The sequence below is a fragment of the Meles meles genome, chromosome 1 (assembly GCF_922984935.1).
Source record: "Meles meles chromosome 1, mMelMel3.1 paternal haplotype, whole genome shotgun sequence".
Lineage (NCBI taxonomy): Eukaryota > Metazoa > Chordata > Mammalia > Carnivora > Mustelidae > Meles > Meles meles.
Window position 1 is genome coordinate 174,033,578 of NC_060066.1, and position 18,012 is coordinate 174,051,589.

General features: G+C 42.8%; 2 protein-coding genes across 2 annotated transcripts; both read left to right on the forward strand.

The window, feature by feature from the left end:
* MAGOH (mago homolog, exon junction complex subunit) lies at positions 1-10,135 on the forward strand. Its single transcript, XM_046024229.1, has 5 exons — positions 1-179; positions 2,062-2,120; positions 3,307-3,417; positions 8,070-8,152; positions 9,893-10,135. The coding sequence occupies exons 1-5, from the start codon at positions 92-94 to the stop codon at positions 9,990-9,992; spliced, it is 441 nt and encodes a 146-aa protein (XP_045880185.1). The 5' UTR covers positions 1-91; the 3' UTR covers positions 9,993-10,135.
* A 1,931-nt stretch (positions 10,136-12,066) lies between these two features.
* Positions 12,067-17,775, forward strand: CZIB (CXXC motif containing zinc binding protein). Its single transcript, XM_046025405.1, has 8 exons — positions 12,067-12,212; positions 12,422-12,505; positions 13,583-13,639; positions 13,996-14,077; positions 14,289-14,320; positions 15,831-15,908; positions 16,593-16,658; positions 17,514-17,775. The coding sequence occupies exons 1-8, from the start codon at positions 12,207-12,209 to the stop codon at positions 17,589-17,591; spliced, it is 483 nt and encodes a 160-aa protein (XP_045881361.1). The 5' UTR covers positions 12,067-12,206; the 3' UTR covers positions 17,592-17,775.
* Positions 17,776-18,012: the final 237 nt, after the last annotated feature.

The following is an 18,012-nucleotide window of genomic DNA, read 5'->3' on the forward strand; positions in this document are numbered from 1 at the left end:
CCGCGCGCCCAGGTATACGTCAGTGTTGGGCGCAAACAGGGACGGTGTGGCTTGCTGGTAAAGTTTCGTCTCGGTTCCCTCCTTATGAACCATGGAGAGTGACTTTTATCTGCGTTACTACGTGGGTCATAAGGGCAAATTCGGCCACGAGTTCCTGGAGTTTGAGTTCCGACCCGACGGTAAGAGCGGCCCCTGGCACCCCGGGAGCGAGGACTGGGAGTGGGGTCCGGGATTCCGGAATGTGCGAGGAGCTAGAAGAGGAAGGGACTGATGATTGCGGCGCGGATCAGAAAGAATCACTCCTGTGACCGCTCCACTGATTCTTTCCATGTGCAGGGACTTCTGTTTGGTGACATTTTTTTTTAATATTTTTTTTTAAGATTTTATTTATTTATTTGACAGATAGAGATCACAAGTAGAGAGGCAGGCAGAGAGAGAGAGAGAGGAGGAAGCAGGCTCCCTGCCAAGGAGCCCGATGCGGGGCTTGATCCCGGACCCCGGGATCATGACCTGAGCGAAAGGCAGAGGTTTTAACCCACTGAGCCACCCAGGCGCCCCTGGTGACATTTTTTTATTGGAATGCTTCACGCAGGGAACATTGCCTACCTCGTACCAGGCTCTTTTTCACAATCTGGGATACAGGAGTGAACGACAGACAAGCTTCCTCTCATGGAACGTATATTCTGGTGCCGGGAGAGATATAAACAAACAAAAAAATTCCAGATAGTTACGAGTGGTCAGAACATAAAACAAAATGATGGAATAATTGTTGGTGGGCTGCTTTTAAGTAGAATGACCACTGGCGCGCTCTCTGAAAACGTAGTGTTTGAACTGAGCCCTGACTGACAAGAAAGAGCCAGGCTTGTGAAGCTCAGGAAGAAGAGCATTCTGGACAGAGGGAGTAAGAAGTGTAAAGGCTGTAGGTCATGAATGAGCTAGTAGGCATGTTTCAGGTGGCCAGTATGGCTGAGGAAGTAGTGAGCTCTGAGGAGAATTGTAGGAGACAATGTCAGATCAGTAGGCAGGGGGATATCATGTAGGTCTTTATAGGCCATGACAAAGAGTTTGGATTTTATTCTAAATGCAGCAGGAAGCAATTGGAAAGTTTTAAAGAGAGAAAGATGTGATCTCTTCCTGAAAAAGTATTCTAATCATTGGGTGCAGAATGGGCAAGTTTGGGCAAGTGGAGAGAGGGCTGCTTATTAAGAGACAGTTATAGTTGTCAAGACAAAAAGGAAGTTGGTTGGAACTAGGGGGGCAGTAAAAGCAGATAGAAGGATTTAGGATACTATTGGGGGCAGAACCAATATGACTTTGCTGTTTGATAAGATCTGGGGGAAGGGCCACTGTGGTGAAGGAAAAGGAATCAAAGATGACAGAAAACTCTGGGAGCACAAAGATGAATCTGACAAACCCAGGTTATAAACAAACGGTGACAAGATAGTGTGTTTACATGTGTGCCTTCTATTCTGAGGTTAAAAACTCATCTATTTACTTTTATCTTTTCCTTCATAAGGATATACCCAGATTAGCCTTTTGGATGCACCTACACACAAAGGGCCTTGTATACCAAATATGCTTAATAATAAAATCACAACTTTTCCATCACAGGAATAGTTCAAGTGTTGCATAGTCACATGAATAGTATGTAAACAGCATTTTACAATTTTCAAACTCCTTTCACAACTCATTTGAACCTCAGGAGGCGGTGTATGCTGGTAAGTTACCTTCACTCTCCCTGTTTTCAGGTGAGGGCCTGCAGAGATATGATTTACCAGAGTCACAAAAGAGTCTGCTTGTGTTCTTTTATCATACCTGAGCTGCTTTTTGCAAGATTCTAATTCAATGTCAGCAGTATTTTCGGCTATGAGGCTATTTAATAGCAAAGAACTGAAAAGACTGCTTTTGTTGGAACACCAGAAACACAGATAGTAAATCTGGTGGACACTGAAGGGAAAGCTGGGATATATTTTAAGCAACAGCTGATAGTCTTGGTGAGCTAATGACACTTTATTCATATGTTTTTAATATACACTGAATTTGGTTTTTTGTTTCTTATAGGGAAATTGAGATATGCCAACAACAGCAATTACAAAAATGATGTCATGATCAGAAAGGAGGTAATGAGCCTTTTGAGAGCCTTTTACTACCGTTTAGCCTTTTGTCTTGTTTTTGTTCTTTCTGGAAGTAGTATTGAAAAAGAATAGAGAAGTATGGACATATCTATAGATACCTTCTAAAATTTTTCTCATATCTTTCAGTTTATATTTTCTTTCACAGTGCTAATCACTTACTGGTAATCATTTAAAGTCTTGCAAACTTGGTTTAAACCCTGAATCTGCTACTTATTATATGCCCTTGGGCCAATTCCCTGTTCTTTGTCTGCAGAAACAAATAATAAAACCTAACCCCCACTGTCCAGTCATGTCATAGAATTAAATACATTATACTCAAAGTGTTTGGTATATTCCCTGGTGCATAGCTTTCACTAGAGCTCTTTAATTTGCATTTGAACAGGGTAAGGGAACGTGGGAAAGCAGTTCATATCATTGAATGCCAGGCATGGCACTTGGTATTTTATACACATACGATTTTATGTAACCCTGATTGTAAACCTGTTTGATGGGTGGTATTATATACCCTTTACAGTGAGCCCCCAGATATTAATTATGAGGCTTATTCAAAGTCACCTCTCCATGGCAAGTAAGAGATAGGAGTTCAAAGCTGTGCCTGCCTCTGTCAAGTCCATGTGCTCCATTTTGTATAACTTCTGCCACACTATTGAGGCTTCATCAAGGCTTCTTTTTCCTTTCAACCACTTTGTCGCATTTGAAAATGTCTTGTCAATATATTTTCATACTATTATGTTTAACTAGCATTCAGTTTTATGTTTACCCACACACGTCAGCCTCCTTATATTTTCTTTAATGGGAACTAATATGCAAAAGGTATTTTAAAAGACATGTCTCTGCTTTTCATAAGCATGTCATCTAGTTAGGAATAACCAGGGTTTCTCACAGATCTTTTGTTCTGGGTTCAAGTGTGAGTTGGGTCTGTAAGCAAGGAAAAGGTCCAAGTGAACAGCATGTCCCAAGAAGTAGAAACAGGTAGATGGGGTCTGAGGTGTAGTCACTGGGCACTTCTGGCCTTGCCCTCTTCACGCCTGAATGCCATCACCCCTTACAGAGGTGCCAGAAACTAGTTTTTAGGAGGGGGCTTTTTTTTTTTTTTAATCTTTTATCACTATCTGAGTCAGAACACTTGCTTAGGGATACAGCTTAATTCCATTTTTTTATTTGCTTTTAGGCTTATGTACATAAAAGTGTAATGGAGGAACTGAAGAGAATAATAGATGACAGTGAAATTACCAAAGAGGATGATGCCTTGTGGCCTCCCCCTGACCGAGTGGGCCGGCAGGTGAGTGTTTTAGCAACTGTCCTATAGTGCAGAAATCTTACAACTAAGATGAGTTTTACTGCCCTGCATATAACTGAATTCGTGGGGGGAGGAGGTCCTACACAAAGCAGATTACAGCACCTTTATCTAAGGAAGCAGTAATCCCACAGAGAGGAACAGAGAGCCAGTGGTGCTTCTGACCATCTAGATCCTAGCCCTGGATTTCCTCATGTGCCTCTCCCCTCAGCCCTGCTCAGAGGTTTTGCTGTCCACCTCACTTACTGAGTAACTGCTATGGACAAAGTATTGTGAATATACAAAGATAAATAGAACATGGCTATTTCAGCAATCTAAGAGAAGGAAAGTCATGCAAGTGGCTAGGTATATGTGTTTAAATTCATGGCTTATATATTTATTTTGAACACCATTATGGTAATTAAAATAAAAACCACTGTCATATTTGACTGTGTTAACAGGGAAGCTGTTTCTTTCCATCTCAACTGCTACCTTCCTAATCTAAACTTGTAATTGATGTCCTTTTTTCTTTTGTCCTGTACAGCCTGTTTTTCCATCCTGAAAGCAGATTAATCTTTTAAAATGTCAATGTATTCCACTGATTTTAAGTTCTCCATTGCCTTCCCACTACATTTAAAATAAAATCCAGGACATCTGGGTGGCTTAGTCGGTTAGCATCTGCCTTTGGCTCTGGTCATGATCCCAGGGTCATGCATCAGGCTTCTTGCTCAGCAGGGAGCCTTTTCTCCCTCTGCCTGCTGCTCCCCCTGCTTGTACACTCTCTCTCTCTGTCAAATAAATTTTTAAAAATCTTAAAAAATAAAATAAAATCCAAACTCCCGCTTTGTCTTCTACCATTTTCATAATCTTTCACTGTGTTCAGACCTCACTGACCTTATTTCTGTTCTTCAGACATACTTAGGTTGTTCTTAGTTTAGGACATTTGCGTTTGCTGCCGCCTGCCTGGAATGTTCTATCTAACATTGTCTTTATTATTGCAGGTTTCAAACATCACTTCCTCTGTGATGTCTTGCCTATCCATTCAATCTAAAATGTCCCTCCCCCTTTTTTTTTAATGTTTTATTTTCTTCGTGGCATCTATTATTGTCTGAAATTGTCTTGTTTGCTTTTCTTTATATATCCCTTTTCCTCCCCCACTACAACAGATTTGCATGTACCCCTGCAAGCTCCTTCAATACAAGGATTTTACCTGTTTTTTTCGTGCTATATCTCTAGTGACTAAAATAGTACCTGTGTATAGTAAAAGCTCAATAATAATTACATTTATTAAGTTAATATAAAAACCCATATAAGTTAATTCCTAATTTATCTCAAACTGGTGGGTCAGTCTTTTTTTTTTTACTCTAAATCCAACTTAGTTAACATATAGTGTATTACTAGTTTCAGGAGTAGAATTTAGTAATTCATCAGTTGCATGTAACACCCACTGTTCATTAGATCAAGTGCCCTCCTTAATGCCATCACCCAGTTACCCTGTTTTTCCACCTACCTCCCCTCTAGCAACCTTGGAAGGGTTCCTTATAGTTCCTTATAGTTAAGAGTCTCTTATGGTTTATCTCCCTCTCTGTTTTTATCTTCTTTTATTTTTCCTTCCCTCCCCAAGTGTTCATCTGTTTTTGTTTCTTGAATTGCACATATGAGTGAAATTATATGGTATTTGTTTTTCTCCGACTTATTTTGCTTAGCATATTTCTTACCTCCATCTACATTACTGCAAATGGCAAGATTTCATTCTTTTTATGGCTGAGTATTATTCCTGTGTGTGTGTGTGTGTGTGTGTGTGTGTGTATAATGTGTGTGTATATATGTGGGGTGTGTTTGTGTATACATATGTATACATTTATATACACACATATACCTAAACACACACACACACACACACACCCCCCACATTTTCTTTATCCATTCATCTGTCGTTGAACATCTAGGCTCTTTTAATAGTTTGGCTATTGTGGACATAGCTGCTGTAAACATTGGGGTGCATGTGCCCCTTTGAATCACTCTTTTTGTATCATTTGGATAAATACCTAGTCTAACTCTTGAGGAAGAGTGAAAAGAAAATCCCATCCTCCGTACTTTCTAAAGTTAAGTTTTTAATTTATGCCCACAGGATCTCAGTAAAATCATGTATATGTATTTTGCCTTACCGTTAATTTTCATCTCTGTTAGCTTATATGACAGTTCCAGTACCCAGTGAAGAGAAAAGGGCGTACTTCTCTACACTAGCAGCAGCCTATTGGATGAGGTTACCACAACAGAATCCCACTCATCATAGCAACAAAAGCTTATAAAGAACTTGGGAGTAAATTTAATAAGATGTCTGAAACTTAAAAAGGCTTTATAAAAGAACTAAAAATCTGTATCATTTTTATGGATGGAATGACTCAATTATTATATCCATTTTATTAAAATAATTGATAAATTCTTTGCAATTCAAATCAAAATCACAAGATTTTTCCTGAAGCCAAGAGAGCATTAAATTCATGGAAGATCAGAGGGACAAGAGTAACCAAGATAATTCTGAAGATTTCTTGAAAAGGTACAGTCATCTGTACTGTGGTGTTGCCTCAGAATTGACCAGTGAACAGTGGAGCAGAGTAGAGAGCCCAGAAACAAACCCATGAATATATGGCAACTCAGAGTAGGGTATGACAGAGGTGAATTTTCAAATTAATAGAAAAAGGATGGATTGTTTAAAAAATTGTATCAGTTGGCAGTATGTTTATAGAATATTTTTAAGTTAGACCATTTGTAGAAATAAAACAAGATTTTAAAACCTAAAAGAAAATATAGACTATCTTTTATTATTTTGGGTAGAGAAGGAATATTTTAAATTCCTCAAGGGAAAAGATTGATAAATTTGACTTTTAAAGTTAAAACTTTTGTTTAGCTAAAGACATTGTGATAAAATTGAAAGATAAGCCACAGACTGAAGAAAGCTATTTTCAAAACCTATCTGGCAAATGGTTTATATCTAGAATATATCAAGAACTACAAATTAATAAAAAGATAACCCGGAAAAAAAATAAAAGACAGCTTGGTGGCAGAATGTGTAAGGGTTCTGCATAGGCAATTTACAGAACTAGGAAAACAAATAGCCAATAAATATCTACATTTTGAAAAGTGAACATTAGGAAAATAACGATACACCATTTCAGACCCATTAGAATAGCAAAAAGTAGGGGTAGGGGGCATCAAGTTTCAAAAAGGATATGAGAAAGAAAAAGGGGATCTTACATACTAGTGGAATAGCATCAGTACAACTATTTTAGGAAATAATTTCATAGTAACTGGCAAAATTAAAAAAACCTTATACCTTCCTTTTAGGAATACCCCTAGAGACATTTTCACATGCATACAAGGAGATGCATAGAAGAATATTCTCACCACATTGTTTATAGTACAATAAATTGGGAACTTAAGTCTGCTTCAATAAGGATATAAATGGAATATTCTAAAGAATTTAAAACTAATGAACTAGACCACATAGTGTTGAATGAAAAAAGCAAAAGGATGCATATAGTATGATCATTTATGTAAAAATTTTAAAACATACTACCAAATCTAAAAACATGAACGGAAAGAATACACCTCAACGTCCAGGATGTGGGAGGGAGAATGGAATAGGAGGTGGACCTAACTTTGTGTGTGTAATATTTTCTTTATTTAAAAAATCTGACAAACTATTAACATTTTCACACCTGGGTGTTAAGAACATTGGTTTCATAGTTTTCTATATTTTCTGTTAGAATTCTTTTCATAATTGAAAACTATAAATCAAAAAGAAATAGGAAAAAATGAAGAAAAAAGAAGTGGGACTCACTAAATTGTAAATTCCACAAGGACACAGACCTTTGATTTTGCCGATCTGTCCCAGGCACCAAGAACAATAGCTGGTACACAGTGAGCACCCCCATAGAAATATTTTTTTTTTTTAAGATTTTATTTTATTTATTTGACAGAGAGAGATCACAAGTAGGCAGAGAGGCAGGCAGAGAGAGAGGAGGAAGCAGGCTCCCTGTGGAGCAGAGAGCCCGACGCGGGGCTCGATCTCAGGACCCTGAGATCATGACCTGAGCCAAAGGCAGCGGCTCAACCCACTGAGCCACCCAGGCGCCCCCCGACAGAAATATTTTTAAAAATTTATGCTACTTGTATCACTCTAGAAATTGAGGTGCAACAGCGTGTAGCTGGTAGTGACAAAGCTGGGATCAAACCCAAGGTCTAGACTTCTCCTTGTCCCATTTGCCCAGAAAGGTTAGATTCTTGGTATTTCTAAAACACAAACACAAGATGTATACATGTTACTCCACTTTCTTTTTTTTGTTTGTTTTCTTTTTTTCTTACTCCACTTTCTTAACAATGAAAACTCCTATATAAAACTTGTAATCCTTCCAAATCCCAGAAATGGTAGAGTCTCATAAACACATCTTCCTCTAATAAAAGTATGAGCTACTCAAGGACTAAATCAATATTTAATTTCTCTTTTTGTTTCTCGAGCCAGTATAGGTTAGTGGGTAGAGTGAACTGGTCTTTTTTATATTGTAGAGTTGGTGTGATTTGACAGATGGTATATCTTCTGTGTGGTTGATGGAAAATCCAATTTGGCTTGACTTAGTTTTTTTAAATGTTTCTAGGAGCTTGAAATTGTCATTGGAGATGAACACATATCTTTTACAACATCAAAAATTGGTTCTCTTATTGATGTCAATCAATCCAAGTAAGTGTGTATGACCCTTATAGCCAGATGTGTGTTTTGAAGCAGACCAATAGGAAACCCTTAACCAAATTGGGACCATAATGGTAAGATCTGGTACAAATACAAGACAGAAGGGGTCAGGGGTGCCTGGCAACTCTTGGTTTCAGCTCAGGTCGTGATCTCAGGGTCATGAGATCAAGTCCTATGTCAGACTCCATAATCAGTGCAGAGTCTGCTTAAGAATCTGCTTATTCTGCTATGTGCTACCACACATAGCCTTTTCCCAGGAGAAGGGAGTTAGGGGAAATTGGAGGGGGAGATGAACTGTGAGAGACTATGGACTCTGAAAAACAATCTGAGGGTTTTGGAGGGGAGCGGGGTGGGAGGTTGGGTGAGCCTGGTGGTGGGTATTATGGAGGGCACGGATTGCATTGAGCACTGGGTGTGGTGCATAAACAATGAATTCTGGAACACTGAAAAGAAATTTTAAAAAATAAATAAAAATTTTTAAAAAAGGGAAAAAAGAATCTCTCTCCCTCTGCCCCCGCCCCCGCCCCTGCCCTCCTGGATTCTCTCTCTTACTTGCTCTAAAAGGAATAAATCTTAAATTAAAAAAAAAAAAGGAAGGGGCCAACTTTGTTCTCATCATTAGAGAGAAACTTTAGATTATTTTCCAGGGCTTTGTCCTGTTGCTTTGATGTTTTATTTAGGCACTGTTACACAGTTTCTCTGACACACACGCAGAGTAACGTCACAGGAATAGCCAAAATAAGAACCTGGCCAGAGCAGAAAGTGAAATATGCCAATACAGGTGCTTGAGATAAACTGTAGAGTCATTGGGTCGATCTGAACAGCTTTTCAGAGTTGGCCATTCACACTAGCACAACTTATAGTCTGATTGTGGTGAAACTTGAAATTATTTAGAATACAAACTTAAGAGGTGCCTGGGTGGCCCAGTGGGTTGGGCCTCTGCCTTTGGCTCAGGTCATGATCTCAGGGACCTGGGATCGAGCCCCACATCCGGCTGTCTGCCCGGCCAGGAGCCTGCTTCCCCCCTCTCTCTGCCTGCCTCTCTGCCTAAGATCTTGTGATCTCGTGCTTGTGATCTCTGTCAATCAAATAAATAAATAATTTTTTTTTTAAGATTTTATTTATTTACTTGACAGAGATCACAAGTAGGCAGAGAGGCTGGCAGAGAGAGAGCAACAGAAGTAGGCTCCGGATCGAGCAGAGAGACTGATGCGGGGCTTGATCCCAGGACACTAGGATCATGACCTGAGCTGAAGGCAGCGACCCCAACCCACTGAGCCACCCAGGCGCCCAAATAAATAAAATCTTAAAAAAAAAAAAAAATAGAATACAGACTTAAGAATTCATGTTGTCAGTAGGGAAAATTATAAAGTTGAGACATGAGTCTTTATGCTACAAAGAGTCCTTAGAATTTGGTAACTTCTGGGGGCGCCTGGATGACTCAGTCGGATGGCTCTGGTCTGACTCTTGGTCTCAACTGAGGTCTTGAGTTAAACCTTAACTGACAGAGCCACTCAGCCTTCCCTGTGGCTCACTTTTAGTACATGCTGGGTGTAACTGTCTTCCTTGTTTAAAATACCACACATAGCCTTTTCCTTCTTTATGAGCACTTGGTGGTTTTTAAAGTTTTAATTCTGTAAATACCTTTATGTAAATAATCTGAGTTAATGTTTTTGTGTTTTTGCCGGTTTTTTCCAGCTCTTTAAACATGTTTTTCCTTTTGCATTGTAGGGATCCAGAAGGCTTACGAGTATTTTATTATCTTGTCCAGGACCTGAAGTGTTTGGTCTTCAGTCTTATTGGATTACACTTCAAGATTAAGCCAATCTAGATTGAAAACTGGTGTGGACACAAGGGGGATTGGGAGTGCCTGTTTTTAATTACCATTATCAAGAAATCTTTGTGTATATCAGGGCAATATTTTTTTTTATAAACCATAAATGACTGTCTTTAATAAATATATAGCAAAAGGCATTTTTTTTGTTATTTTATAAAGACCTAAACATGCGAACTCTCCTCAAGATTTTTTAAAACACTAACATCCAATGTGAAGTATCACCAAAAATCTATTAATCATTGCAGATATAACCACCAATTTACAGGAGTAAGAGAATAAAGTTAGAAAATACAATAGATTAAAAAAAAAAGAAAGAAAATACGCTAGAAATCTAATAAATATCCAAAGGAAAATCCAGGGCAGAGGATCTGGCTTCTTCAACAAACAAATTGCAAACATAAATAGAGAACGTGTGGGAACTGGTAGATTAAAGGAGATTTAAGGGGCACCTGGGTGGCTCAGTGAGTTAAAGCCTCTGCCTTCGGCTCAGGTCATAATCCAGGGTCCTGGGATCCAGCACCACATTGGGCTCTCTGCTCAGCAGGGAGCCTGCTTCCCCCTCTCTCTGTCTCTGCCTGCCTCTCTGCCCACTTGTGATCTCTGTCTGTCAAATAAGTATATAAAATCTTTTTTAAAAAAAAATTTAAAGGAGATTTAAGAAATACATAATCAGTGTACTGTTTGGATCCTCTTTGGATCATGATTCAAAAAACATAAAATTGACATTACAGAAATTTGAACAGTGGATATTTTAGATTAATGAAGTATTGCTGAATTTTTAGGTGTTAAGTGTTTTTCCCCCTCCACCTTTATTGAGAGAGAATTAGGTAGAGAGATACATATATCTCTTTATATATAGAGAGAGAGAATTGAGGTTGGGGTTTTTTTAAGTCCTCTTTTATAGGTAAATCTGTAGGCATTTCAGTATGGAGGATAACATTTTGCTTTAGTACAATATATTCCTCAGGAAGTTTTCTAATAATCCATCTTAAAATCAATACCAACAGTCATTAGGAACAGAGACCTAGCTGGTTTGGACAGTGTGGGAATTTGTTCAGCAGGTAGATCTGTAAGAATTTTCCTTGCTGCTAAACTAAATTGCACTGCTTCCTTCGGCAAATTGCCGGTTGACCAGATTGTGGGTGCTGAAAGGAACTGGGCTTGTTAAGTCTCATCTGTGGGGAGGTGATTAGGATAAGCTTACATCCCACAAGATTGGCCAGACTGGGATGTGTGCTGTCTTTTGATACCTAGGCCAGTGTGCCCTGCAATCCCCGCCCCTACACACACGCTGCCTCCAGAGATAGCAGCAGCTTAGGTCCGGATCTGGGACCAGAGATATCAGGGTTCCTAACTCCAGTGTATTCCCCTCTATAGAAGGGTACCTGGGGCAATTAAGTTAAGCTGGTAGTAAAGTAGACAAGAATAGTAACTCCAAGTTTTAAATGACCGTGAGAACCTCAAAGGCGGTAATTGTCGCAAATAGGCTGTTCCTTGAAACACCGCTTCCTTCTTGTCTCAGATGTGCCCTGGACCTCATCTCCCAAATCTGCGAAGCTGGCCACGGGCAGGCGGAATCGACGCGATCTAAAAAGCCTCAAAAGGAGGCAAGCAGGGACCAAGTAGTTGTTGGGTGAGAGAAGAACGAGTAGTGAAGAGTCAGGAAAGAACTGAGGGGCAGGAGGAAGCTGTGGCAGAGCTTTCCTGCAAGGACTGTGTTTGCTACGGTATCCCTCAGACTAGCATAGTGCCGGCACGAGATCGGCGTTCAGCAAGTATCTTTATTTATTTATTTATTTGACAGAGAGAGATCACAAGTAGGCAGAGAGGCAGGCAGAGAGAGAGGAGGAAGCAGGCTCCCTGCGGAGCAGAGAGCCCGATGCGGGGCTCGATCCCAGGACCCTGAGATCATGACTTGAGCCGAAGGCGGCAGCTTACTCCACTGAGCCACCCAGGCACCCCTCAGCAAGTATCTTGAAGCAGGCTTCTGCAGGTCTGAGCTGGGGCTATTGCGGCCTCAGGACACCTCCACCCAGGTCTCTAACCAGCCGCGCGGGAACGCCCCGCCCTCTCCCCCGCCAGGCGCACGCCGGAGGTCTGCACGCAGTGCGCAGGCGGCGCCCACGTTTACGACCGGCCGGAAAGTAGCGGCGGCAGCTATCGCCAGCCCGGGTCGTGTCGGGCCGGGCCGAGCCGAGCCGAGCCACTATGGGGGTGAGGCGCAGGCAAAGTGCCGCCAGGGCAGGGACGGGGAGGTGGCGAGGACCTGGGAGGCGGGAGTTCGTGCCAGGAGGGACTGAGAGAAGTGGGCTCGCGCTGAGGAGTGGGGAAGCAGAGCTCCAATCTGGGAGGGGCAGAGCCGGGGCTCGGTAGGACTGCGCAGGCGCGGTTCATGCACTTGCTCTGGCACTGCCTCTCCACAGAAAATTGCGCTACAGCTCAAAGCCACGCTGGAGAATGTCACCAACCTCCGCCCCTTGGGTGAGGACTTCCGGTGGTACCTGAAGGTGCGACTGGAGGGGCGGGACCCTAGCGGGAGAAGGGAGGGGTAACGGAAGGGCGGTAAGCACAGCGAGGTTCCGGAAGGGGGCGGGGCGCCAGGGGGCCGGGCCCAGAGAGCTTTCCCGTGCCAAAGTGCAACTCGGAGGGCAGCTTTGTCTCTAGTAAGAATGGACGTGTGTAACCGCTAAGTGGTGTTTTCCTGAATAAAATTTGTTCGCTTTTCTAAATGTATTGGTTAGTTCTTAATTGCTAACGTCTCGGAGATCCTTTTGTAATTTTTCCTCCGTGAAATATTTCATGTTTTGAAAACTAAGCGAGAGACTACTTGAAGGGGTCTTGGGATTGTTTAGTAAGGAGGGGAATTTCACGTTCTGTTTTAGTTGATTAGGCTTTATTTATTGTGAAATCCCTTTAGTTTTGATCTTGGCTTCCTCCATCTCTCCCCACCCCATACTGGTGAATCTGTTACTCTGGTGGCTTGGTCTTGAGAGGCCCTTCACTCTCCCAGGTCACGGAGCTTCTGCTCTGTTTCCCTCCTCATCCAAACCCCAGCATCCTTCAGATCCTGGCAATAACTCTATTCCTTTTAGGAAGTGTTCTCGCCACCTTTACTACCAAATATTTTGAAGCTCAAGTACCAGGGTTTATTTGAGAAATTGATGTTCTTCCACTTCAAAAAAGCACAGAGTCTAGCGGAGAAGACAGAGAAATAGAGTAACAACAGTGATAAGTACTTTTACTAGGAACCTACAAGGCCTGTGAGAACACAAGGGAAGCTCCAGACCCAACAAGGGGATGGGGGTTGGAGCTGTTGAGACCATTTCCGTACTACAGGAGCCTTGAATTTCCAGCCAGACGGGGTACTTCTTAGAGGAGGGTGGGCACACCGGCAGGAGAAACCCTGACCTGTTCTTTGCCCAGAGAGAAATTTTGGTTATGTCCTTGGTGGGGCTGTTCTAAGGAAGAGGTGTGGTAGTTGATGGGAAGATAGGTTGAGCCTGCCTACGTCACACTTTCTTGCCCTTCCCCTATCTGCCCGACTGAGCTAACTACTTGACTAATCTTCTTTTTCCTCCCCCAAGATGAAATGTGGCAACTGTGGTGAGATTTCAGAGAAGTGGCAGTATATTCGGCTGATGGTAACTACTCTCCCTACCACCATACCCACACACAGACACATATAGGCCTCTCCTCAGGGATTTGGGGAAGGAACCTGTGGCCCTGATCTCTCAGGTCTTTGGACCCTGCTTTTTGTGGTTTGGAAGGGGAGCCATTAGTATGGTCAACACTGGGAAGAACAGGCTTCTTCGAAATGTGAGGCAGAGTTCAAAATCAAGGGGAGTCCCTTTCTCAGTCTCAGGAAGGCTCCCCAGGATTCTTGTCCTAGCAGATGGCATTCCCTGTTTGGCTTTTGATCTCTTCACCTATCTAGTAAGTGGTAGACGGGATCATGTCTAATTATTGTGTGACTACAGATTCTGCTTACCCTTGCCAGGACAGTGTGGCACTGAAGGGAGGTCGTGGCAGCGCCTCCATGGTCCAGAAGTGCAAGCTGTGTTCGAGGGAAAACTCCATCGGTAGGTCAGGTCACAAACCCTGAGTTTTGCCAACTAGGGCTACGTCTTCCTGATACCAGGACAAAAGAAGGCTCATGTTACTGTGGGTAGACCCAGGCCTGAGATGCCCAGGTTCTGGCAGCCGACTCTTTTTCCCAGAGCCACATATGGGCACCAGGATGGGGGCAGCGCATGGACTCAAGTCAACTTTGTCTTCTCTTTTACGTTTCAGAGATTTTGAGCAGCACCATCAGATCTTACAATGTAAGTTTCCTGCTGTGATGGCAGGTGTGGTGGGATTAAATCTAAGCTGGAAGCTAGGAGGTTGGGGTTCTAGAGTCCTGTTTGTATCAGAGTGACTTGCTGTGGGATATTCATTCATATACTCACTTGTTCACTCATTCACTCACTCTGTCACCATACACTGGCTGAGTGCCTGGTAGGCAGAAGATTCATAATCAGGCTATTACAGGGTCTTTTCTAATAAGCACTGGGCTGTGGGAGCTCAGGGTACCTCTGGCCCAACCCTTCCACTCAGGTTCCAGCTCTCGGAGCACTTGTCTTTTCTTTACTGGGGTACTTGTGAGCCTTCTCTGGCACCCTTAATATTGACATTAGCTAGTTAGTTATACATTACTGTGTAACAACTTAATCCAAAGGGGAGAGAGGGAGTGTGTGCTTTTGAGTCTCTTTGTTTAAAGGGTAGTTATTTGTATTCACCCATTACTTACTTAGTAATTTTTTAAAGATTTTACTTATATGAGAGAGCATGAGCAGGGGAAAGGTAGGGGAGAGGAAGAAGCAGACTCCCCACCGGGCACTCAGCCCCATGCAGGGCTCAGTTCCAGGACCCCAAGATCATGACCTGAGTTGAAGTCAGACACTTAACTGACTGAGCCACCCAGGGGGCCCCCCTTACTTAGTATTTTTGAAACATGTCTGATTTATGCCAAATTCTCAGCTTTGTTCTGAAGTTAAAGAGAGAAGTCACAAGAACTTGCTTTTAAGTAAGTAATATATAGTAGATGAAATACACCAGCAAACAAAAAGCAAACCAGGGCCGACAGAGAGTGCCTCATCCGTGCCGGGCACATGACTGGTGTGTAGGAAATGATTTTACAGTGAAGGACAGAATGAGATTGAATGTGTGGGTGTGGTGCTTGGTATCTCTGAGCCCATGGGTCAGGGAGGCTTGAATTTTCTCATTCTACCAGCCCCCTCAGAGGTGCTTGTTCCATGTGAAAACCCCATTTCAAAGGCTTTTAAGTCACCCTCCTGCCTCACAACATGGCAGAGGTTTAGTCAAAGGCTGCAGTTAAGGGTCCCAGGCCATTGGGAAGATCTGGAGACTTTATAGCGTAACATTCTTGTTCACATTTTTTTATTTTGATAATTTTATCTGCCATTTATTGAGCATAGTGTCAGGTACTATAGCTAGGAACTTTACACATAGTTCAGATTTTCACAGCGAACCTCAGCCCAGTCTGACAATCTTAGGCCCTAGCTGGGAAGAGAGGTAGAGCTGTCTGAGATCATATTCAGGCAGTACTAGTACTGAGTACTAGTACTCAGTCTTTCTTCTGCAGCAGCTCTGTCCAGACAGGTCTCATGAGAAGCAGTACCCAATGCAGGCCTCTTCTAGAAGAGGAGGAGTTGCTCTCGAGTCCCATCTGGGCTAACGGGTAGTAGGGCCCCCTTGGCAGGAAGGGCAGCGGCACTGAGATCTTTCCAAGGGCCCACTGGCGCCTGCGCCCTCAACACACTTCTTTTCTAGGCTGAAGACAATGAGAAGTTCAAGACAATTGTAGAGTTTGAATGCCGAGGCCTTGAACCAGTTGATTTCCAGCCCCAGGTGCGTAACCTGTATCTGTGGGGAGCTCATACAGAAGTAATAATAGGACTTTGTTTTATCCAGAGACCGTGGACTAGGACTTCTCCTAAGGGTATTAATTGTTATTAAGTGCCTCCTGTATGTTGGGCACTGTGCTGGTCACATTTACATATTACTCCATTTAATCCTCACAGTAACCCTGTGAAGTTACTCATCCTATTGTTTGGACAAGTGAAAACTTTTTTTAAGATTTTGCAGCTTGTGCGGGGTGACAATAAGCATGGGAACGGTCATTTGAACCCCGGTCTGACTCCAGAGCCTGCACTCATCCCACTTTATTTGTGCAGCTGTTTCGCCTCATGACAAATCTGTGAGGCAGGGAGACAAAACAGCATTCTCATCCCCGTCTCCTGAACAAAACTAAGGTCCAGAGAGGGGAATGACATGCCCCAGGTCTTTTGGGAGCTCAGGGGTAGTGGAAAGGTTTACCCTTCACCTCCTGCCTCTGGTCCAGGGCTCTAGTAGAGAGGAACCGCTGTAGTACTGGGAAGGCTGCCAGGCCTGGGGAGTACTTGATTCCAGAACACGTGCTCACACTGCATCTTTGTCCTCCCATCCCAAAGGTGATTTGAAAAGAGCCAGTTCCCTGGCCAGGCCTCTGCCCCCTTTCCCCCAGACTAACCACTGCCTTCCTGTCACCTCCAGGCTGGGTTTGCTGCTGAGGGTGTGGAATCGGGGACGGTCTTCAGTGATATTAATCTGCAGGAGAAGGTACAGGACTTTGGGGCCTTGCGGGGGCACTGTATGGAACCTGGTGGGAATTACCCTTTCGGTGAACAAAGATCAACAGAAAGCTGACTCGGCCTTATTTTTGTTGGTGACTTTGGTGTTTAAATGGCCCCAAGTATAGTGCTAAAATGTTATCTAGTGTTCCATAAGTGAGAAGGCTGGGATATGCCTAATGGAGAAAATGCATGTTAGATAAGCTTTGTGTAGGCATGAGTTCTAGTGCTGTTGCCTGTAAGTCAACTATATATAAGGTGTTTTTAAACAGAAACCTACCCAAAACAAAGTTGTATATTGATTGGTTGAAGAAAATGTGATCAGAGGCTTCCAGAAACGTAACCCTGTATTTCCCCTAGGAGCAGTGGTTCACTATTTACTAATTCAGTGTTTGTGGTGATTTTGTAGAATATAACTACCATGAATAATGAAAATCAATTGTATTACTGAACATGTTACTACCTTAAATAAGCCTTGTGGTCAGGCTTCAAAAGGAGGACGGAAACCTCCTTCAGTTTGCATAGCACCTGATAACAACAACACCTAGAATTTACTGAGCTCTTCTATGTGCCTGACATGATGCTAAGTACTTAGACCTGTTTCCCCATTTGCTTCTTTCAACATTCAACCTGTTTTTGTCCCTTTTTTTAATAGAGGACAGAACTGAGGCTCTGAGAAGTTAAGTGAACTTGCCCAGAATGCACTCTAGCTCTGTTCTAGGTCATACATATTTATGAATGTCTCAGTAAGAGCCTGAACTGGGCCTTTAAAGTCCCAGAGTGCCATAGTCCCCACTATCCTAAACCATCTCATGAGGCTAACAGGGCCATTTTTTCCCCACAGGATTGGACTGACTATGATGAAAAGGCTCAGGAATCTGTGGGAATCTACGAGGTTACCCACCAGTTTGTGAAGTGCTGAACCTTCTTCCTGCACAGTTGCCTCTAAGAACTGAGAAGGGACAACGTGCCCCAGGCAGCAAAGCCCACTGAGGCGAGTCCCCTCATCCCTTATCTCCTGGAAGTTATCCAAGCCCTCACCACTGCATGCTGGGCTCTGTCACAGCTTCCCAAGCCCCACCAATAAAGCCCCTGTTTGTACTGCACTGGTGCATGAAGGCAGAGTCAGGTAACACCAACTCCCTCCACAAATAAGAATTTCATGTTGGAAGTCTCCAGTTGCTTCCTGGCACATTCCCACAGTAGAGGGTCCAGTTTGTAAAATATGCAGGAGCACATAGCTTCTGAGGGCTCTCCAGCTCTTGGGGAGCAGGTAGGTTAACCCAAAGGACCTAAGGTGTCAAAGCCAACAGTGCAAAGAGCAGCTGGGCCTGTGGAACGAT

Excerpts from the sequence above, each read along its gene's own strand:
- MAGOH (XM_046024229.1), top strand. The coding sequence starts at position 92 with ATGGAGAGTGACTTTTATCTGCGTTACTACGTGGGTCATAAGGGCAAA. Across the intron at positions 180-2,061 it reads GTTTGAGTTCCGACCCGACG|GGAAATTGAGATATGCCAAC; the intron begins GTAAGAGCGGCC and ends TGTTTCTTATAG. Across the intron at positions 8,153-9,892 it reads ATTGATGTCAATCAATCCAA|GGATCCAGAAGGCTTACGAG; the intron begins GTAAGTGTGTAT and ends TTTGCATTGTAG.
- CZIB (XM_046025405.1), top strand. Across the intron at positions 12,506-13,582 it reads ACTTCCGGTGGTACCTGAAG|ATGAAATGTGGCAACTGTGG; the intron begins GTGCGACTGGAG and ends TCCTCCCCCAAG. Across the intron at positions 14,321-15,830 it reads GCACCATCAGATCTTACAAT|GCTGAAGACAATGAGAAGTT; the intron begins GTAAGTTTCCTG and ends CTTCTTTTCTAG.